At 31.3% G+C, this 25,354-nt stretch overlaps 1 protein-coding gene and 1 pseudogene across 1 annotated transcript; both read right to left on the reverse strand.

The window, feature by feature from the left end:
- Positions 1 to 9,403: 9,403 nt before the first annotated feature.
- LOC130946175 (uncharacterized) lies at positions 9,404 to 12,021 on the reverse strand. The gene is made up of 2 exons (XM_057874850.1): positions 11,995 to 12,021; positions 9,404 to 9,958 (listed from the first exon to the last, which is right to left on the reverse strand). The coding sequence occupies exons 1-2, from the start codon at positions 12,019 to 12,021 to the stop codon at positions 9,404 to 9,406; spliced, it is 582 nt and encodes a 193-aa protein (XP_057730833.1).
- Positions 12,022 to 15,370: 3,349 nt separating this feature from the next.
- On the reverse strand, positions 15,371 to 17,790 carry LOC130943823 (transcription factor MTB1-like; annotated as a pseudogene).
- Positions 17,791 to 25,354: the final 7,564 nt, after the last annotated feature.

Raw genomic sequence — 25,354 nt, forward strand, 5'->3', positions numbered from 1 at the left:
GATGCTTTGTGGGATGAAGTGTAAGCGAAAGATGTTTCGTGGTTGGCGTTGCAAATCAAGGCTCATTTTGGTTGATACTTCAAGAGTTGAATACAAAGGTAGGAATAGTGCTCAAATAGATGGGTCTAGGAGGATTGTTGGGCACTTCATAGAGAATTCATCTTGTTCACCACCCGGATGGACCAATAATGATGATCAACCTCAAGACGGGTGTGAAGACAAAGTGTGGGATCCCGGATTAGAAAAAGAGGATCAACTTTGGGAGCCCCAAGCTTGTGAAGAACTCCATCAACACTTGGCTCAATCCATGAAGAATCTTGGGGCGCAATGGAGAACAAAGCATTGGTGGAAGTTTCAAGATGAATACAAGCACAAGCCACCTTAATGAGGAGCTCCCCATAAGTCCAAGTTAAGGACAATAAATAAAAGTGCTAGGTGGGAGACACCCCACCATGGTAAATTCTTTTCATTTTCTCTTTCGTAAATATGGTAGAATTAGTTTAATTTCATGTTTTGTTTAGTTAGTTGAGTTTAATTGGTAGTATAACATGATTAAATAAGGTTTTATGGTGTTTTGGTAGCTGTTTGGAGATTTGGAATGCTTGGATTGGTGCAAGAACATAGAAAATTTTTGAAAAACAGAGCACCATCCACGCGTATGCGCACCGCGCGCGTACGCGTGCATTAAGCGCTTTCGACCATCCACGCGCGCGCGCCATGTGCGCGTACACGTGGATTGAGAAGTTCCACATTCCATACATTTTCCAAAGAGTTGTGCTTGTGCCGCGCCAACGTTGTGCTTCTGGCACAAACACCACTTGCGCGCACGCGCACATGACACGTACGCGCCACTCTCAAAATAAGCCATCGACGCGCGCGCGCCATGTGCGCGTACGCGCGGATCCCCTTTTCTCAACACTTCTCTTTTCTTCTCCTCTTTCCATTTCTTTCCTTCTCCTCTCTTCTTCTCTTCTTCTACCCCTCATCCAACACTTCCAAACACCATTGATAACCATTTATTTTAGTTAGTTATTAGTTAGTTAGTTATTTAATTAGTTAGTTAGTTAGTTGATTAGTTAGTTTTAGTTTAGTTTTCATTTTATTTTCTCTCTTTTCATCATAAGTGTTGGATTATTGACTTTGTTTACTATACATTGCTGCCCCTTATTGCCTAAATGCTATTTTAGCATGAATGTTTTTTTTAGATAATCTTTGTTAGATTCTATTATTGAGGTTATATTTTGCTACTTGGTTTTGAGTTTTTCATGCTTACCTTTTGAAAAATACCAAGTGATGAGAATTGCCTTCGAGCTTATAACTTTTTTTGAATTGCATGTTGTAGCTAGCCATCATGTGATTTGAACTCTCTCTTTGAGTGGGCAACCTCTTGATAGATGATGTTATGCATTTACCTTAATGCATTGTATTTCATGATCATATGCATCCATATGTGTTTGACTTGAATGCTTTCATGCTTCTTTAATGCTTGTTTTACCTTACAAGCCTACCTAAAGCATCTCAAGCACACTAGGATAAGTGAAGTGCATGCTTCTTTTGTGACATCGCCCTTTTATGCTAATGTGTGTTCTAAAAGGCACAATTTAGATTTCACACACTTATTTGTCATTAATGTCACACTAATTCACTCACTCATTTCTAGTGATTTACCTCATTCCAACATTGTATGCTTCCTTGCTTTTGTATTGTCTCATCTTATGATGTTATATTTTTGTCTTTCATGACGAATGCACCATAAGCAATAACGGAAGCAAGACTAAGAACACGTAGCAATATGGAGATTCGCCGTACCCCCTTGCTCATCTTTGAGTGCACCGAGGACGGTGCAAACTTTTAAGTGTGGGGAGGTCGTCTGACCGATCGGTGATTTTGGGTGACAAATTTCTAATCCCAACACTTTTGCATCTCATTTTAGTTTTTTTTTTTACTTGCATTTTCTTATTTTTTTTTGCATACATATACAATAAGCTTAGTCAAAATAACGAAATTTTTCAAGAATTCTAGCTATAGGGCACCAATTGATTTGAGTGAAAACTTTTCATAGAACTTGCTTGAATTATATATATTGTGGATCATGTTTTTGAGCTAAGAACACAAGCAAGTGAGATTTGAGCCTAATGGTGTGGTTACATCTTATAACCACTTATTTTTCCTTCTTGTATGCATTATTCTCTTCCTATGATTGTAATCTTTGATTTGTTTGATTCTTTATGTCCATTATTTTGTGTATTCATGCATTTATATGATTGAGGCCATCATTTCATTAGCTCACTTACCCAAATAGCCTTACTTTTTATCTTCCATTGTTAGCCAAATTTGAGCCTACAATTAACCCACTTGTTCTTTAATTTAGCACATTACAAGCCTTAAAGCGAAAAAAAATAAAAGTCCTTATTTGGATCTTTGATTAGCTTAGGCTAGTGTGTGGAGTATCATTCAAGTGTGGGAACCTTGGGACATTGGGTGAATAAAAGGGTAGTTTTGTATTATTATTGGAAATATTGGGAATCGAGTATATGCTCATGTATTGATCAATTGTAAAACCTTATGCATTGATTCTCTTGTATATAGAAAGAAAAAAAAATGAGAAAAACAAAAAAAAAGAAAAAAAAGAAAAAGAATATGAAAAAGAATAAAAAAATAGAAAAAGAAAGAAAAGAAAAAAAAAGAGAAAGAAATGAAAAAGGGGAAAAAATGCCCCAAAGCAAAGTGTAGCTTAATAAAATCAATGCATATGCGTTGTGAAACGAAAAGGGATACATGAGCATGTGAAAAAGTGAGAAATGGGTAGTTAGGCTAGCTTTAAAATTGTATAGGATGTCATAGGTTAGGTGGAAAGTCTAAGCTTATCAAAGATTCAAACTTCAAGCTCACTTTACCAAATATGCATCCTACCTTGACCCTAACCCCATTACAACCTAAAAGAAAAGACCTCATGATAGATGTATGTATGCATGAAATATATGTTGATTGTTAGAAGAAAAACAAATCTTAGAAAGCATGATTAGGAGAGACTTGAGAGAATCAACCCTAAACACTTGAGCGAATAGAGTGCAAACACATCCGGTGAGGGTTTGATGCTCAATTACATGTCTCCACCTATGATCATCTCCTTTCATGCAAGTTTGTAAAAATATTTAATAACTCGATTCAATTGTGGATTAGACTTGCTAGTCCTTAGCCCTTGTGCATATATGCTTCTTGGGAAATGATCTATTTTAACGAAGCAATTGCATTCATTTAGATAGTTGCATGTAGGTAGATTGCATTTAGTTAGTTTCCATTGAATAAATGCCATACCCTTACTTCATTCTTGGTTTTAGCATGAGGACATGCTTGGTTTAAGTGTGGGGAGGTTGATAAATCCCATTTGTAGGGTTTATCTTGTATTGATTTTTGGAGATTTTATGACCTTTTACCCACATTTATTCAATAAAATAGCATGGTTTTATAACTTCTCCCTTAATTGTGTTTAAGAGTGAAAACATACTTTTTAGGTCTTAAAATAGCTAAATTTAATTCTCCTTGATTCCATTAGATGCCTTGATATGTTTGCTAAGTGATTTCAGATTTAGAAGGCAAAGATTGGATCAAGGGAATGAAGGAAAAGCATGAAGAAATGAAAGAACCGGAAAGCTGTCAAGCCGACCTCTTCGCACTTAAATGACCATAACTTGAGCTACAGAGGTCCAAATGATGCGGTTCTAGTTGGGTTGGAAAGCTAACATCCGGGGCTTCGAAACGATATAAGATTTGCCATAGTTGCATCATGCATAGGGGCGCGCACGTGCACGGTACGCGGATGCGCCGATGGTGGCACATGACCCACTTAATGCAACACGTGGTCAGCGATTTTAGAAGCCTTGTGGGCCCAATCCAACTCATTTCTGATGCTATTTAAGCCAAGGATTGAAGGAGAATCAACATACTTCACATACTTTTTGACCATTAGTTTAGTTTAGCTTAGTTTTGGAGGGAAAGTTAGTTTTAGAGAGAGAAGCTCTCACTTCTCTCTAGAATTAGGATTAGGATTAGGTTTAGTTCTTAGATCTAGGTTTTAATTCATTCATTCTTCTACTTCTACTTCTCAATTCCTTGTTGTTAAATTCATTCTTCTTCCATTCTTTTATTGTAATTTTCTTTATGTTGTTCTTATGTTTTGTTGTAGATCTACTATTGTTCCTTCCATTTTCTTTCAAATCAATAAGAGGTAATTCATAATAATTGTTCTTCTTTGCTTTTCTATTGTTGATCTCTTGCCTTTGTAGTTAAATCTCTCTTTAATTCTTGCAATTTATGTTGTTTACTTTTATTGCCTTTTATGTGTTCGTTGAAATGCCTCTTCTAGATATAGTATAGATTTTGTTCCTCTTGGCCTAGGTAGAGTAATTAGTGACACTTGAGTTATCTAATTCCTTTGTTGATTGGTAATTAGAGAGATTGCTAATTGGTTTGGAGTGCACTAAAGCTAGTCTTTCCTTGGGAGTTGGCTAGGACTTGTGGCTCAAGTCAATTCATCCACTTGACTTTCCTTTATTTAGTACGGGTTAACTAAGTGGTAGCAATGAACAATTCTCATCTCAATTGAGAAGGATAACTAGGATAGGACTTCTAATTTTCATACCTTGCTAAGAGCCTTTTATAGTTGTTAGTTTATTTTCGTTGCCATTTACTTTCATGCTTCTTATCCAAAACCCCAAAACACATTTCTAACCAATAACAAGACACTTTATTGTAATTCCTAGGGAGAACGACCCGAGGTCCAATACTTAGGTTTATAAAATTTAGGGGTTTGTTTTAGTGACAAACAACTTTTTGTATAAAAGGATTATTGATTGGTATAGAAACTATACTTGCAACGAGAATTCATTATTGAAATTCTAAACCGTCAAAAATATATTCATCAAACCCCCGACCTCAACTTATTTATCACAGCAAGTGAAAGAATCCTCAATCTTAACTTGCCTTTACATGAGTGGGATAACACCACCGTCCCCACAAGGCAAATCTTATTGCCTCTTTAATCTTAATCACAACACGAGGGAAGGAATCCTCTACCTCAACTCGCCTATTCATTCTGGGATATAGTGCCTGTCACACTTCACCATCATCCTCATTATCAATCCTGTGATCATCATTATTCTCATTATCCATCTCATCTCAATTCATATTCAACCTTAATTAAGTTCAGTCATCATTATCCATTCACTCTCATCATCAATTATCTCATTCATAATGATCATATATCACTTAACATCTTATTCATTTCTCTCAATTTTACTAACTCAATTCATTTGGCTTTATCCCTAACTCGCTCATCCTCAATTCCTCCGGCTCTAGACTCATATCAAAGTTTATAAAGATTTAGAAGGACAAAAGAATGGTTGAAAGCCATAAAAACACATTTTTTCATATTCTGAAAGGTGTGCATATGCATACATGTGGTGTGCGTATACACAGGCTGAAAACTTGGGATCCGTGTACCCATGCAAAGGTCCGCGTACGTATGAGGTGAAAATTTAGTAAGTCGCGTACGCATGCATAGTGTTGCGTATGCATGATCCCAATTTTGGACCATGACACGTATGCATGCGACATCCGCATACGCAGAGGCACTTGGTAGAGGCCAATGCTCGTGTACGCACCATATCAGAAAACATAAAATCTGATATGTTGCAGAAATCAATTTTCCAGTCCACTTTTCAAAACCTCATAACTTTTTTCACAAAATTCCTTTTTCAACTATTCTTAAACCGTTGAAAAGATCGATAAATGAATTTTGAAAGTTTTCCAACTTCGATGACCAAGTTATGACCTACCAAAGTTTGCCAAAAATCTGTTTTTACCAAAATCTCACATTTACCAATCCTTCCAATTGTTCACAAGTCAAATTTATTTTTTCTTAACAATTTTTACCACAACCAACCCATTTCACATTTTTACACGCAACCAAGTCCAAACCTTCTCCAATTACACAATTCAACTCAAATTCCACTAATATCACATCTCAATCCTCTATTTTTAATTTTCTAGCAATCATGCCTACTTTTCCATCATTCATTATCAATTTCCGTTCAATTACATACATCATCACACAATACAATCATCACTTACTGTCATTACCTTTTTCCTGACTTCTAACCCAAAATTCACGGCCTCCACCCCAAATTCACAATTTAATACATATTCCACAAACCAATAATCATTATCTAATTCATCAAAATTTTCAACACCCAAACATGCAAATTCACACAATTTTCAATCTAATCATTAATTTTCACGACATATCAATATCAACTAATTACACAATCCAAATCTAATCCTAGAGGCATCTAGCCTAGGAATCTTTATCACACCACACGGTACTTAAATAAAACTTAAATCATACCTCTTGTAGTCACAGTAATTTGGTCCTTCCTTACAAATTTTTCACCAAACACTAGCTCCAAGCTTCATCAAGAATTTCAAAACATAATTCAAGTTCTCAAAGTGTGCCAAATTTGTCCAACAATACTAACATAGCCAATTTCACACATACATTACTCTAGGGTTTACAAAATCTCATAAATCATAAGGGTTGGAGGATTCTTACTTTAACGCATAAAAATAGTACAATATTTCTTAAAACCCAAAGTTAAAACACGTTTTTAGAGGAAAAATCAAAATTGGGCAGAGCACAAAGAAATACTCACCACAGTACCTAAATAGAATCGAAGAGGGCAAGGAGAACGACGCGTAGTCGCAAACGGCTTGTCAATCGGAGTTTCGGAGAGAAAGTTATGGTGATTTGAAGTTTGGAAAGCTATGTTTTCTTTCTCTCTTCTCTCTATCCGCCCCTCTCTCTCATTTTAGGGTTAAATGAGTTGCAATGCTCATAAATGATGCTTATATACCTTGGGTTTGGGTTTCACTTGGGCCCGATATATGTATATGACTTGTTGGTCCAATTTTGAGCCAAAACATTTAAGATTAATGTTTTAAACTGTATTTTAGATATTTTTATTTTCTAATTATAAATTCTAACTTTTTAATCTTTCTCACTCATAAATTATTTTTTCAACTGCAATACCGGACAGATCTCAGTCGGTGTGCATTTTTGTAACACCCTCACTATCAGAAGTCACGCTTCCGGCTGCGCCACTCTGATATCAAGAAGTATTACGACTACTTTACATACTAAATACTAAAATAGGAGCCTGTGACTCGACACTATATCGCTGATTTCTTTTTAAACCGAAAATAAACACTTTATCTTAAGAAAAATACAAGCAAGCATAGATTCATATACAAGACTCCTTACATAATATCTCATAGTATAATATACATATAGAACATACAATTCCTATCCCTCTTACAAATTTGTAATAACAAAGACGAGGGAAGAAAATAGTCTAATTAACACAGCAGCATATAAACCAAACTCAGTATAACTCTTCTTAATGCCTCTTCATCTGGTTCCTGAAAAAATAAAGCTGTAGGGGGGTGAGAACCTAACCACACGGTTTCACCTCAGAGTTTCAAAGTTGTCATAAGAAGATATTTAATAAGAAAACTGTTTTCGAGTTCAGTGACTATCATTGCCTTATGAATCTTTTAAAAACTAATAGGTAATCGTTCAAAACCTTTTTAAGGAAATAATGTTTAATCTTTCAGAAATCCGAAACCTTTCCTTTCTTTTAAGAAAATCTCAATCAGAAACCAACCATGCAATCAAACAATACAATCATTAATTCAGCACCAAAGTTCATTCTCAAATGTAGCACGTCAAGACAAACACAAGCAAGACAAACAAGGAAAGCACAAGTAGGTAGCAATTACAGCAAATAGTTCAAGTAGCAGTTAAGAACAGTTTAGCAATTAGGCAAACCAAAACAAGTTCAAAACCAAGCAAAGCATACAAATGCATATGATGCATGCCTGTCCTATGGCTGATGAGGCTCATCTGTCGGTTATCCAGCCAACCCGACAAGTCTGAATTGTCCTTAAACTGTCCCCTGACGTGCATCCCCAAGAGTCTATGCATAACTTTTTCTCAAATAATCAATATTGCTCAATGCGGGTAACATTCCCGGGAGACGTCGTAGGGTCAACAGAGTATCGAGTTTTCAACCTGGTACACATGGTGGCAAGCTATGGTACTTTATCCAGGGAACCTCGTATCTCAGATAATTCAAAATCATAAGCCAAATGAATAATTCAAAGTTTATATCTCAACATTCTCAACATTCTTAACATCATAATCATTCATCAATTCGAATCTCATTTCCAAATTAATTCAAAAACCATATTTCAAAGAAATCCTCATCATCCTTCTTTTCATTCCATTCACTAACAATTCTCAATCCAAAACGTAACTTTTCCTTTGATAAATGAAGTAATCTTAAATCATATAACGCTTAAAATTAAACTTTTTTAAAATAACTACTTCAAATGAAACTTCTAATTTTATAAAATTTCGACAGCATCTCCTCTAAAACTCGGATTCTGCCACCCTTTTCGGGTCCCATCCAAACATTTCTCAAACCTTTTCCCAACCCTTTCCAAATCTCATCCAGTTCCAAAATTCAACCAGTTCCAATATCAAACTGTTTTCAAAGCGAATCAGTGCCAATAATAAGTCTCTTTTTCAAATCAAACTAGCTCAAATACTAGATCATTTATAAAGTCATTTACAAAGTCAGACTAACTCAAAATTAAACTGTTTTCAAAATTAATTCAGTTTCGTGTTCCAAATCATTTCCAAAGCCGATTCGTTTACATGATCAAAAATAGCTTCAAACTACTCAAGCAGTCAAGCAATAATCTACTAAATAACCTTTCAGACTAATCTCTTTTCATAATAATCTACTAAATAACCTTTCAGACTAATCTCTTTTCATCAATCACAAACTACTCAAGCAGTCAAGCAATCAATCATTCAGTCCAGCAGACAATCATAATCACAGATATATGTTTCTCACATTAATATCTATTTATAACAACTCTGTAAGACGGATTTTAAGAAAACTCCTACCTCGTTCGCGATTCAACTACGCGACAAATTGCATTTCTATTCTTATCCCACGGCAGCAACATCAATACTGACCGTCCCAGCAGCAGCCACAGCCTCTAAACACAGCCTTAGCTCAATCCTAAAACATTAATGTCGCGTAAAACTCATTAATCTATAACAGAACATCAACTAAAAGGAGTTTGGAATAAGGAACGACTTACTGGGCTTACGAATGATCGAGAAAACGGAGCAACAGCAACCCCAATGCCATAGAACTCAGCAATCAAGACCCGTAACTCGATCCTACGACACCAAGACCTCAGACCCGCAAACAATGTAAAACAGAAATACTAATTTTAAAGATTTCAGAACGCATCGCTTACTCAAACAGACTTAGACTTCAGTGGTGGTTTTTGGTGGCAGTGGCAGCGGCGAGGAGCTCCAACGATGCAGAGGTGCGGCCAGAAGCTTCAGCAGTGGCGGATCTGGTGACAGTTTGGACGAGGACGGCGTCAGCGTCACGAGCGGCGGCTGAGCACGGCGGCTGAACAGGTCGCAGTCCTCCCTTCCTCGCGGATCTCTCTCCTCTGCTTCATCCATGGACGGCGGCGACAGGATCCTCGGCGGCATCTTCTCTCTCTTCCCGCGAGCGTTCTCCCTTGGTGTGACAGCGCGGTGACTTGGCGGCAAGGCTGGGCGCGATGGCGGCGCAGGGAACAGCGACGACGATGGGTCCTGGTCGGCGATGGCGACAGCTCGCGATGACAGGGACGCTCCTCCACGACGGCATGAACAGAAGCAACAGCGCGAGTCCTCCCTCTTCGTGTCTCTCTCTGTCCGATCTCCCTCTCTTTTGTCGACAGCGGCGGCAGTGACACCCACCGCGCCGCCTCCCTCTTTTTCCCCTTCCTTTCTTCCTGTGGCCTTCCCCTTTTTGTTTCTTTCTTTCTTTCCATTAATTTACTATTGGGTTTAGGGAAAAAAAGGGATTCGGTGGCTGAGGAGATAAGGCGGCTAGGTTTTTGCGGAAATTAGAGTTAGGGTGATATTTTGGGGATTTAGGGTTTTGGTAAAAATTAGGTATAGGGATAATTTAATAATTTTAATAAAATTGAAGTATAAAGTATTAATATTTGAAAAACTAATTTAATCTCTAAAATTACTTTAAAATATTATTTATGATATAAAAATACTAATTGATTTTCAATAAATTACTCTAATTGAAAATTTGTGATAATATAATTAATTTCTCTTTATCTTTAACTTAAAGTACCAAATGATATAAATTAAATTATCTAAAATCAAATCATATAAAATTCTTATTATTTCATAACTACCAGTTTTATAATTTAAATATAGAAAATAATTCAATAATTATAAAATTAGACAAAATTCTAATTTAAATAGCTAAACCTCATTATTTTTGAATTTCCAGAACTTTAAATCATAAATAGGAAACTAATCCATAGGAATAGAGTTTAGATAAAAACCTTAATTTATTTCAAGTCCAATTAATTGCCTTTAATTATTTTCAATAAAAATAATTTCTGAAATTAAAACTATAAATAAATACCTAATTTGAGATTGATTCGAAATAGGACTTTTCAAAAGCCTTGGATCTTACAATTTTCACGCAGAAAATTATGTTTTCCGACTAAAAAAAATCCACTAAGTCCAAATATCATATTTAAATTGTCAAATTTTAATTGATAATTTTTTAAACCATTTTTATCTATTTTTAATTAATTACTTAATTAATTACAATTTAATCGAATTTTACATTATATAATCCACCAAATTATTCTTCTCTTTCTTTTTTTTCCCCAATATAAATATATCATTATTAACTAGAATATACAAGGGAAATGAATATAGACCATGGGCTGCTACTAAACCAATCCACATGTTATTGTCCTAACATTATTTTTTGAAAAGAAATGAGAAACACATGTGGTTGTTTATTCCTCATTTGCTTGATTGTGTCTTACTAGTAGTCAAATTGATAGACAACCATTCATCTTTATCATTCCAATTGTGCTAAGTAACCAATAAGATACTAACTAACAATAAGATAACAAACATTTTTATTTTAAACTACATTTTATACTAATTAATTATTATTAATTAATGATTATTTAAATTTTATTTTTAAAAAATACAAAATTAATAATTATTAATTATAATTATTTAAATTTAATTGATTAGGAATGGTTTATTTATACTTTTTCTTCTCCTAAATATAATAATAAAAGCACCATCATCCAAGTAATAAGAGATTGATTTTAATTCAATAAAAGGTATAACATATTTTTGCAATATTATTATGTCATCTATATTCAAAAACTCACTTTAGACTATTTTTAAAGCAAGAAGTAATAATTCAAACTCACCTTTTCTAACGTGACACTAATAATATACTGTTAAAAAAAATAAATTTATTAATTAAATCATATGTCGTTTATATTATTCCTTCATCTATCATACTCAAGTTGGAAAATTCTTGCTTGATAAATTAAAGTCCTTCATGGATCCCACTATGATAAATAAGAAAAGACATGTCAATAGGTTAAAATTGTCACATATATATTGACCCTTGTGTTCTATAAAATTACACATAGCCTCACTAGAATGCATGGTCATGGATCCTTACTCTTTCACTTCCAACAAAGGGCAAGGATGCTCAATCAAAAAATGTTATTTATTTCTACTTATTATTTTAATTTAATTTCTTTTATATTGATTAAATTAATATATTTGTACTTATTTTTACTAATTTAAAATAGTTTCAGTCTTTTGCTAAGGTTTTGAATTTTCATTCCAAATTGAAATTGATTATATTTCAACTCTTTCTTGAAGAAGATGATAAAAATTCCGATTAAAACCCTAATAAAATCGAGTGAATTCCAAATATTGAAAAAAAATTTTCTTTTTTGAAAACGAGATCTCAAATCTCAATTCCAATTATGATAGTTTCATCATCATACATATCCCTTCAGATCTAGTTCTTCCATCACCGGGAATTCTAACAATACTTAGATTTAAATATGATCACTTTTTAGTTATTTTGCGAACCCTAATGTTCTAATTTGAATTTAAGATAAGGCTTTTAGATTTATTTTGGGTGTACTTACATATAAGGTAATAATTAAGATATTGATGCATATTATATTAAAAATAATTTAGTCAAATGTGTTAAACTATTTAATAATTTTTATCTATTATCTTTACATAAAAATATCTTTATGTGAGTATTTAATCACCTTTTTTTTATTCTTCTGATAAAAAAATGAATATAAAATAATTTTCTATTGATAAAATATTTTAAGTAGGTGTATAATCATGTCGGGTTGAATTGGATTTGACAAATTTAAAAACTGAATCCATTAAATTTGATTGGTTCGGATTGGGATCAAATTAGTATTTTTTTATTTGATCCAAATCGATTAAATTCGAGTTGAATTGGTTCGGATAATCAAGTACCCTATTAGTATTAAATTTATAAGAAAATTTTAAAAAATAAAAAAAATTATATATCATTAAAAAAAATATATTAATGAGAAAAAAATGTGACTTAAGTAAAATTAATTAAGATTAATAAAAAATTATATAAATATTATATTTCTTTAATATAATATATTAGATAATCAGATATTCGGATCGGATCCAAAATCCAATACTCAAACCAAATAAGGTCGGATATAATCATATAACTACTGTGTAAGTGAAGCGTGGGCATGCATGGATAATAATTCATCTAAAGCTTATTAAACAAGCATGCATGCATAGATGCATGTATCTTCTCTATATATCTTTATGCTTTTGGGCACATAAATTTCTTTTCAATAATATACAGCGTGTCAATGATAGCACGATATGCACGTTTGAGTGCATCTATATATAGTTCTTGTTATGGGACCATTTTAATTATTCAATATAGTTCCTTTGTTATATGAGATACATTTGAATGGAGAGATTAAAAATCATATGGAACTTATTTTATTCACGAGGAAAAAATGACAATCAGCAGCACTATCAGTACAAGAAGTAAAAGAAACAACTCATTCAATAATAATAATAATAACAACAATAATAATAATTAACAATAATAATAATAACGATGATTTAGTGACGGTAAAAAAATTTATATCATGGTCCAATGAAATAATCCAGTATTTTGAATAATTACTTTGATGATGTATTTATATATATAAATATAAATATATATTAATAATTGATACGAAATCACTAGAAATAATAAAGATAAAAAAATAGATGATAAGAAAAATATAAGAAGGCAATGTAAATATTAAACAATGTAAATAACGGTTTAAAAAAAATTAAATTAATTATTAAAATCAAATTTTTAATTTATTAGAATAATCAATTTTTGAATTTAAATTTTTAAGATACAGTTAGACAACGTAACCTCTTCCATCACATCACGCACGTTTTCTTCCCCTTCTCTCCTCCTTCAACTCACGTTTACTCCTTTTACTACGTTGCCGCGACAAAAATACCGTCGTAATTTCAACCACCGCAAGGTACAACACCACCCCACTCCATCTATTTTTTACTTTATTTATTTGTGAGCAACATTTCTTAATTGCATTAGTAATATAACACCATCAAAATAGTTTACTTATTTTTTATATTAATAACATTTTTTATTTGAACATTAATTATTTGTTGTTACTTGCGATTATTAAATATCGTTTCTAGCTTACTCCATTCGTTTTAAAATAACTATCGTTTTTTTATTTTTCATTAAAAAAAATTAATCTATATATCTAGCTAGACAAATCCTTTATCCATATACATTAATGTTTTAATGAACCAAAAAAGTAAAAACGACACTTATTTTAAGTCAAATTTAGTTAATCATACATAAGCTTTAATTCTGTGTATTCAAGTTCAATATATATATCATAACATGGATGAGTAAAGAACTTAGGATTATATATATAGAATTAAGCGAACTCTTAACTTTACAATAATTATTATCTTACTATTTCAGAAGTCAAGCACACCTTGGGTCTAGTATTTTCCATGTTCAATTAATTATTATTAATTAATTCCACCAACTAATAGATGGTCAATGATAAAAAATAATAAGATAAAATTAAGAAAGATTACAAAACATTAGTGGACAATAACATGATTCAAGTAAAGTGGTAGGAATCTAAACACAAAATAAGTCCACGCAATTTTGACACTACATTGTTGGATTTACCCAAGAATCAATGCATGACATTCCATGCTATAGATTAGGTGGTTTGGTCACAAGCACTTTTCTTCCCTTATATAATATTTTCATTCACTTTTATAAGCAAACACATGCACCACATGATTCTTTGTCATCACAAAACTCGTTCGGTGAAAATAACTCAGCACGTGAACCTTTTTAATTAATTATTCAATTCAAATAATAATAAAATAATTTGGTAAACCACTCATCACACAAACCACACAATGCTTATAAATTACACAAGCAATGAAAGCAATATTGTTTATCTTATTTTCTGTTATACTATAAAAGGTATTTTATTATGATTATGATATATATTATACATTATTGATTGATATTACACTATAATAATAATAGATAACTCAATCTCAAAACCATTATAGAAAGAAGAAGAAAATAACAAAAGAGTGATCTACAATAATATAAGGGCATCAAACTTCATGTGCTTTTGCTCCTTTTCATGTGCGTCAAATTTGGCTTCATTATTTGTTTAATAATAATAATAATAATAATAATAATAATAATAATAATAAAACGCCGAGTATCTTGAGTGCAAAATTTTGGCCCTTCATTTTAATGTTTATCAAATTTTCAGACTCTTTAACCTTAGCCAAACAAAGAAGTGCAATAATGCTTGCCATTTCCCAGAGGAGAAAACGACACTAATTTCTTCTCTAATTAGGCATATTATACATGGTATTTTCTTTTATACGTAAGAACAATCATTTTTAAGGTTTAAAAAATATATATTGGCGAATTATATGGTGATTATTATAGTCATAATTCTATGTTTTTTTTTTTTTTTTTTTACCAAAGATAAGGAGACTCAAACTTGCAACTTCTTAGATGAATATGAGAAAACTATACTATTTAAACTATAATTCATTAGCAGTCATAATTTTATGTTAACTAAATAGAAAACATAACTTACATTACAATTTATCACTACTGATACATATTTAATGAACCCTAATAAATTGGAAATAGATTCTTTTTATTTTTTTATAATTGATATTGTTAAGTGCGATCTAATCGTTCAATATCTTCTTTTAATGCTTTTTTCCTTAGCCTAACTTAAAGAGTACATAGTGAAAAATCACACTTTATCATAACAATTGAAAAAAAAAATTGAGAACATTCATTTTCAACTTGCAATTACTATCTCTTAAACCTAAATGCTTCCATGTCTAATTTGGTCATTAAACAACCTCAAGTATAGTGTATACTGTATACCAAAAAAGGGCGAACATTTTGATTATCTATACTTTACATCAAATGAATAAACTAAATGAGTAAGAAAATGTCATAAACTATGTTTCTTTTTTCTAACACAAAATTTATGATTGAGATATTACTATGCGAATATGAGTTTTCTTGAGTTGGATTCACCAGAAATCGCCGCGATCACCTTCTCTTTTGTGAGTTGTTCCGATGCATGGGACTTAATCACGAATGTGTGGAAGACATGATCATTTGTAGCATTAAATTTGGACTCCAAAATACTCATTTCTGAATCTTTTAATGCTTGGATCAATTTTGATGTAGGATGAAGATCAATAGGACAACTCACTTTCACAATCACACCATCTTGATCCGCTTCTATATCCACCTTGAAAGAACATGTTCTATCTCGAAGATTGGCCTCAATTCCTGGTAAACTAGCCTTGGAAGTACTTTCCAGGGTTGATTTTTCGTATTCCAAGGCCTTTAATTTCGCCTGTAGCTCATTGATGTGAGCTATGGCGTCTCCCAACAAAGATGCCTTATCCATCTTCGAGATATTAGGTACAACAGCGCGCAACGCATAGAAACGTTGGTTTAGTTTCTCGCGCCTTTGCCTCTCCGCCTCCACATGATTGAGGGGCTCTTCCCTTCCATTGGCAGGCTTCCTACCTCGCTTTTTCGGCCTTTTTTCTTGAGTCGTGCTCGGTTTCTCTTCTTTATGCGATGAGTCTCATTCGCCAACGATTGATCTCCCAAAAGACTGTGATCCTACCCCAAAATCAATTTGCATCGGCACTTGCCCTTGTGGCGGCCGTTGAAACTTTTCCAACAAGAAATCTTTCTTCCCGCCGCAATCGGCTTGCTTTGCCATATTACTAGGGCAGGACCTAGGAATAGGAGGGAAAACTCCTCCAAGGCAGCCCTGACTCAAACATTGATTAACTGCCCAACTTGAACCATTAACACCATCCCTAGCATTATTAAGAAACCGAATTCCATTATTCCCATTAGGGTAACCATTCCATGATTTCTTTTCTTCAATTTTCCTAACAACAACTTTCTCCCTAAAATTCTTTCCCCCTGAATTCAAATTCCCAACATTCAATTCCTTCCCAAAAATCTTTGGAACCGGAACACCCTCAACTCTATCATCCCTAACCCTAATATCTCTATCCCTATCCCAATTCCCAACATCCAAACCACAAAAAAATCTGTTTTTTTCATCTCCCTTGACATTTACAACATCATTGAATGATGATGAGTGAGCAAAAGAAGAAGAAAATACAGAGTACACAGCTTTTAACAAATCAAGGTTCTCATCAACAATCCTCACAGAACCTAATTCAACAACACCTAATTCAGTTGGAACCAAAACAACAGTTTTAATCCCTGCTGATTTTGCCAAAAATGCCCTCACACAATAACCAGAATCACAATTCAAAAACCCATGATCACCATCTCTATCATCAGCATCATCATCATTACAAATCCACAAGTGCTTACCAAGTTCAAAGCACTTACCTGGACCACCATAACCTTTGGGGAAAGAGAAGTACATGGAAGCAAGGAAGAACATCTCAGTGTCAGTTACACGGTCAAGGCCAAAAGCGTAATTTTCATTTTCCTCTTCAGAACCATTAAAAACCGTGTGAAGCTTCTGCAGCACCCTCTTCCTCATTCTCTGAACAACCTCATCATCATCAAATCCAAGTCTCAAAGCTTCTCTTTCTTCTTCACCTTCGATTGGTTCTCTGCAACAGCCATCACCCCAACCAAGAACAACACAATCTTTTTTGAATTTGGACTGTGAAAACTGCCAAAAGATCGCGTAGTTCCAACTGAAATTGTTCAAGTTGGGGCGTTCAACAAGATCAGAGAGCTTGTTCTGAAGATTCTCGAAACTCCCTGTTGCCATTAACATGCTCTCATTGGTGATGAAGGAGTTTGAAGCCAAGTAATCAAAAGCACGTTTTCCGAGAATTTTCATCACCATAGAATTTTCTTCTTCTTCATTATCATTCCAATTCCAACCGCCGCTACCGCCACCGCCACCTCCGCCGCCGCAACCACCTGAACCCACCTCAAACTTCATGTTTTTGACACCGACGACCCAGATAACCAAAACGATGAAAAATCGAAACTTTTTCACAACCCAATGATGAAACGAAAGAGAGAAAGAAAAATTCAATTATGGGTATTCAAATTCTAATCTCTCAGTTATGAAACTAAAAAGAGAACAATGGTCTATGTTTTTATGTTTCTGTGTGTTGTGTTGTGTTATGAAGGTGTGAAACAGACATTATAAGAGTTCTCAAAGTAATCGAAGGAAACATGTTTCACACTTCTGATAACGAAGATTAATAAAAATAACTGAAAGAGTTTTTTTTGTGAAAGTTAAGGAAACAGAGCAGGAATGAAAAAAGTTTTTTTAAATTAACGAAGACTTATTTTTCTACATGGTTTTACCTAAAGTTAATGGATGAAAATTGATAAATGATAATTTAGTTAAATTTATTGGCTAAAAAATTTGGATATGGAAGTAGGATGCGTGTTATATCTTAACGTAGTAATTTTTGGTGTTTTTTAAAACTATGAGAGGTATATAAATTGGACTTTTCGATTTGTGTTTAAAAAATTAAAAAAAATTGGAGTACACAAATCGGACAGTTTTGTGTACTCCAAACTTTTTTAATTTTTTAAACACAAATCAGACGGTCCGAGTACAGAAACCGGACGATCCGATTTCTGTATCTCTTAAAATTCGGACGGTCCTATTTGTACTCTATAAATTAAATCATCCCACATTTTAAAAAAATACCGCAATAAATCACAATTTAAAAAAATACCATTGTTAATTTAATATTAAAAATAAAATTGTGAAATTTATTAAATTTTTTAAAAAATTTTAAATATTAATTTTATATAAAAATAATTATATATAAATTTATATTTTTTTAAGTGATTTTATTTTATTTTTTACTAACAATAAAATGATGGTTTATAGGGCAATAAATTAAATTAGTATTAACCTCATTGTTATGCTTTTTTTGGGTGACAACCTCATTGTTATTTATCTTTGGAGGAATTAAGTTTTGTGAGGTAAGAAACTTAATAAAAATAATAAATTAATATTTTTAATTATTTTTAAATTAAAATAATAATATTTATAAATAATAAATATTATAAATTTAAAAATAATTAAAATATTATTTTATTTTTTATTAACATTCTTATTTTAGAGAATTTTTTCTAAATTGAGAGGTAGTAGGAGAATTGTTGTTTTCACGTTTCAATCGGGTCATATTTTTTTTTTTAATAATTGAATTGAATGTTTGGTGGAGCTGTTTGAATCGTAAACTGTTTGGTTTCATCTTCTTCTTTTTATAGCATTCTTTTATATTAAATTATCAATTAAAAAATTTATAAATAATATAAAGTTTAATTTTTAATATATTTATTGGTATTTATTAAAATAAAAAAATTACCAATAAATAATTTTAACATATATCCTCAAAATATATGGTGGCTAACTATTAATTTTAATAAATATAATTATCGTGTAAAAAAGTTATATATATCTACATATATATATTAATTATGTATCTCTATATTAATAAAAATAATTATTTTTTTATAATTATTGTGTAATATTAATAATCTAAAAATTAAATATAATTAAATAATTATATAAAATTATTTACATTTTATACCGTGTTTTAAAATTAAATTCTGTAATTAATTAGCTTGAGACATTTGTTTTTATTTTAATAATATATATAGCATCATGTTTTTAATAGATGAAAATGTAAGTATATTAGTATATATATACTATATAGACTGTATAACAAAATTATCTTATTAAATCAATAAATAAACTAAATCTGAAATTACGAATTAATGGTTACTGATTCAGCCTATAACTAAATTTAATAGAATCTAATACTATGGGTCAATAAACCAACAAAACAGCTAAACTTGTTGAAAGAAAAAACAGCATTTGGCATGAAAATAGGTTAAAAAAAAAATCATAGATCAATAAATGACAAATACAAAGCTTCAAATTGAAGGGACGATGATTTAAGTAAGTTTGTGATTCTCGTGCTAAATAGTAAATAGTTGTAAGCATAACTTTCATGTGACTCTCAGTTAATGAGTTTCTGAACTTTGTGTCAACCATGGAGAGATTTGATTATTTCATAGAAAGTATACCACAATTAAATTTATTTCAATCATATTAAAAATAAAGATATCTTGTGCTCTTAAAATACATGTAAGATACAAAATTAAAAAGTTTTTATTATAAATATAAAAAATTTAAATTTTTAATATATTTATTTTATATTTATTAAATAAAAATATTTAAAATTTTTTATTAATAATAATTTTATCACGCTTTTAAGACTTATATTAATAATCAATTTTTTGTATAAACTAAATATTAAAGTATATAATATATTTTTAAATAAGTTAAATAATATTTATATTTATATATACATAAATATATTATAACTAATTTAGTTGTTAATTTTTTGTATATATTTAATATTTTTTTAAGAGTAAACATATTGATGACCATTTGAATTTTGAAAGTAGCAATTTTTAATGGGTAAAAACACACAAGTCTAAAGCTATTGCTGTATTCATCATATTGTTAGAAACTTACAAAACAAATGAAAACTCTTTGACTTTCAATTTTTATTTAAATAATGATTAATATTCAAGCATTATTTAACTAAATCAATTTATAATTTATTAATTTCTTAAGGCAAAAATAAAATATTGGATAATATAATAAACTTTTGGCTATGATAATAATATAATATATACCCCAAAAAAGATTTATACCTAAATTTGTACATGTAAGTAGAAAGTTAAAATTATGCAAATTGATCAACTTGTTCTACTTTTTCTTTTCACTCTTCTTTCCTTTTACAATTAAACATGAATGAATGGGTAACATACATTATTTAGGAAAAGACTTAACTACCAAACTTTGGTTAGAAAGATTTAGGTGCTAATAAAATTTTTTTATGAAAAATGTAGAATTTAAAAAAAATAATAATTAATTAATTAATTAATTAAATATGAACAAAAAATATTAAAAAATTAAAATGTATAATTTAAAAAAATAAAAATATTTAGAATATAAATAAAAATATTAATCTTAGAGATTTTAGCCTAAAATTGGACCAAATAACTAAAACAAGTGAATCAGATTTATGTTGGGCCAAGCCCACACATATATACCCCTAATTTAGCATTTCAGCATTCCATTCCAATCAGAGTGAGGGAGAGCGGCTGGAAAGAGGAGAAGAGAGTAAAATTCATACCCTAGCCATAGTTATTAACTTATTATTCACTTATTACATTAAAATTCACATAATTTTTGTTCCAAAACTCTGATTGATGAGTCGTTTATGATCACGTGTCACTCTTTTTATCCTCTTCATTTTTATGAAAATATTGCGATGAGTAAATCTGAAATTCCTGCCTAATTTTTGAATTTTTTATTTCTTGTTTTGCATTTTGGGATACATGGTGTCAAAATCTTGTGAATTTAGTTCTTTACGGATACTCTAGCATGAATTTCAAGTGGGTTCTACTCTAAATTCGAGTGGGTTAAGATAAAAAAAGCCTAATTTCTTTATTATCAATAATTTTAAGTGAAACTCTAGCTTGAAATGTGAATTAAATTGATGTAACTAGATTACATGAAAAATGATGACTTGCTTGAATTGAGTTGAGTTGCGGTTTTGTGGCTTGTTTTGGTTGCGGAACATTTGTGGAGGCTTGATTGACGTTAGGTGAAACTTGAAATTGCAGAAAGCAGAACGTATTCAAGGGTGTGAATTACCATCAAAGAGGTATGAGTCTTGATTTCGGATAGGAATCATGTAAACTATGTGAAAACTTATGCTAGTTGTCCCTAAGATAGGATTGAATGAAATTGGTTAATGTTGTGTTGATTAGTTGTGATTTTGTGAATTGAGTGGTTAGTGAATGATGTGAATGTGTATATAAATGAGTTAATTTGAATATGAGTTGTGGTATGGTTGATTATGATGAGTATTGATATGGAGATTAGCCGGAGGCCGAAATAGGGTGAGATATTTTCTATATGATAAGTCGCGATAAATGATGAATTTACCATGAATGAATGGTTGTTGAATTCATGATTGGAATAAATGATGATTTGGTTGTGTGATTGAATTGTGATGTAGTTATCGAAAGAAAACTTATGGAATTTGAATGAGTATGTTGGAACTTGCTTGATTAGATATGGAATGGATATAAGGTGATGAATGAGTGTTGAAATGCATAGAAGAGGTTTTAGAATGGTTTAAAAATAAATGAAATTGAGTTTTGGTGAAAATTTACAAATTGATAAAATTAGTAAAAACAAAATTTTGACCAACTTCGACATGCCATAATTTGGTGCTCAGAGTTTGGATTAGTGTAAAATTTTCTTAAATTAAATCTAGTTAAACGATCTTTAAAATGGTTTAAGAATAGAAGAAATTGGAATTTATGCAGCAGACCAGAACTTCTGGTAAGCGTGCCCACACACAGTATGGTATGTGCGCATTGGGCAAAGCGTGGAAAAGCGCTCGTGCGAATGCACGAGGAGTATGCGTATTCGTACGCATGAAACAGGAATGATTCTTTGGTGTGTGTGTACGCACAAGGACGATGCATACGTACAAGTTTTGTTTTGTGAATAAACTCTATTTTTTATTGTTTGGCCTTTCTGAAACACTTGTAAACTCTCGTAACCTCTAATTACAACTTGTTTTTAGGCTCGGAAATAAGTGTGAATATATAGATTGAATTAAATTAGTATTTTAGATGAGATTGTAAACTAAAGCTAATGAATATTGATGAAAGCTTGAGAGCAATGAACTTGCTGAATATCAAATTGACACCAGACATGAACGATGAGATTGACGATGACTGAGTATGGCCTGATTGGTTAAATTGGCAAGGTCTGTGTATATCTCGTTTGTATATTAATTGAATATCTCTGTCTATGGTCTAAATGGCTGGATTGATAAGGACAGTGGTCTCATTCCACTTGTGTATTAATATGGCACTGCTTCCAAGAGAAAGTGGTAGGACACACTCTCTCAAAATTATTCCTCCTGTGAATGTGGTTGTGGTATGAGAGTGGAAAAGGTGGTAGGGCTCTCTCCCTCAAAATACTTCTCCCACATCCTCTTCTGATGGTGTGTGCTAAAAGTGGAAAAGGTGGTAAGGTACTCTCTCTCGAAATCTTTTCTCACATTATGTTTTAAATGTGTGTTGAAAGTAGGAAAGATGGTAAAACACTCTCTCTTGAAATATTTTTTCCACATCTCTCTCTGGTTGTAAGGTGGTTGGACACTATCTTACAGAGTCGTGTGGTATTTAGGAAAAGGTAGTAGGGCACTCTCTCTCAGAATATTTCTTCTGAGTATACCTCCAGGAGAAGGTGGTAGGGCACTTTTTCTTGGAATTATTCCTCCTGAGAATGCGCAATAGAGAAACTAATCCAGGAGATGCCAACCAGATTTGGGTCGGGTCGGGTCCTAACTCCTGACAATTTAACTGACACATGAGCTCATGACCAATAAAACAGGCATACATAATTTGTATTTGTGTGTATTGATTGGGTGTGCATCTTATATTTGGCTTGCCTTTGTGAATAATTATAACTATATACTATTTGAGCTACTTGCCTTATCTATTCTTTCTATCTCTATATTTTTTGTATTATTTTTTATGTGTTTGAAGAACTGAGAGGTCCCTTATGTTGGCGATAGTGCGTTGAGGGCTGTTTTTAATACGATGTCAATGACTGAATGATTGGATGATGGAAATGAGTATTGTTTTTAATACGATGTCAATGACTGAAAGATTGGATGATGAAAATGAGTATTGATTGATAATCGAACTCCTTGGATAGATGCAAGGGTCGTGGTTCATCCCACTTGCTCTGAGTTGAGATGATTGAAAATCCTTGGATAGATGCAATGGTTATGGTTCACCCCACTTGTTCCGAGTCGAGATTATTAAAATTCTCTAGATAGATGCAATGATTTTCCCCCACTTACTTCAAGTTGAGAAATTGAGAGTATTAGTATAACTGATGACTTGTATTGAAATTGTTGAGATTTACTAAAACTGTTGAAACTAATGATGATAATTGACATCATTGAAACTGAATGTTAATAATAATTGTTAAAAACTGATAAAATCGGAAGGGCTTAATGCTAAAAAATGAACAATAATGATATTGAGAGAATTAATAGTTTAGTGTTAGAAAGAATTAAGATTTAAGATAGTTGACAAGGACTGAGAATTAGTAACTTAATCCTGTTTGGATTAGAAATGACCATAAACTTGAATCTTGAATTATTTGAGTTTAGGATTGCCTAACAGGTTCATATCTTTTTACATTATCTCTATTTGGAATTATTATCCTATTAGGAACCTTCGGATTCTCACCCGTTGTCGGATTTTGTTTTTCAGATGTAGGATATGGTGCACCTCGTTGAACATATTAGTTTTCTCTCTAAAGCAAAGATTGATTTTTGGATTTCATTTTGCTTTAATTGTTGTTCTCTACTTTTGTATATTATAACTGTATCTCCCTCTAAGAGATTGATTATGGAGAAATAGACTGTACATTTTGTGTCTTTCTGGGCTGTATTATACTTAACTAGCTGGTCTTGTTTTTGTAGGTCGAAATTAGTGTTGATATATATTTCCTGTTGAATCAAGTGTTGATATATATATTTCCTGTTGAATCATATATATATGTCTTGCTCTTTTTTATATACCGACGCTTGTTTTCTCTAACGTTTTGAGTGTGATGCGCTTTTGTTCTGTTATTTTTTTTGCTCCTAGTTATATTTATATCTTTTAATTATATGTATGTGTTTTTATTTCTAGAAGTTATAACACCTCACCACCTCTAATTTACGGTTATAGTATAAGACTGTGTGGTAGGGTGTTACAAAAAATATTTTTAATAAAATAACTCCTGAATAATTTAAATATATGACAAAAATAACTAATAAATATTATATTTTTTATAAGTGATAAAAAATTTTTTTATCAATTTGATCCGAATTTTCGTAGCAATATTTAAATAAATATTTAGAAGATACACAAAAAATTTTGAAATAAAATTTAATCTTTAAATTTTTTTTTATTTTTCAAATAAATTTGATTATTCATAATAAAAAAATAAAAAAATTTATTTGACATAAAATTTTTAAATTTTAAAAATAAAAATATCTTATTTTTTTAATGATACTTACAAAAGATTATATTAAAATATGATTTCTAATATTATTTTTTAAAATATATATTTAATATTTAATTTCTTTGTCACACTCTTAAATTTTTCAGAGTACTTATTTATCATTAACGTCTTTTGAATTTATTTTTGTTTACTATATAAACTTTTAAAAACCATTATTTTAGAAATTTACTCACCGGAAAACATTACTTGACGACTTTAGAAAAGCGCTAAATTTACATTTATGCCTTTGATCAGGGCCGGAACTTAGTTGAGACAAGGGGAGTATGGTCCCTCCAAACTTTGGTTAAAAAAATTAGTAATACTCTTTTAAAAAATAAAAAATAGTTCAATTGGCTTAAATATTTGACTATGACTTAAAATACTAAAGTTCAATCTTCATCTTTTCTATTTAATAAGCAACACTCTCTCTACTTTTGAGTTCAAATATAAAAAAAATTAGGTATTTTTTATTTATGTAATTTAATATTATTTTATATTTTACTGTTAATTTAATTTAATTTTTTATATGATAAAAAATATTAGAATATTCAATAAGTATTAATATTATTGTATTTGTATAAATTGATAA

The sequence above is a fragment of the Arachis stenosperma genome, chromosome 8 (assembly GCF_014773155.1).
Source record: "Arachis stenosperma cultivar V10309 chromosome 8, arast.V10309.gnm1.PFL2, whole genome shotgun sequence".
In the NCBI taxonomy this organism is placed as follows: domain Eukaryota; kingdom Viridiplantae; phylum Streptophyta; class Magnoliopsida; order Fabales; family Fabaceae; genus Arachis; species Arachis stenosperma.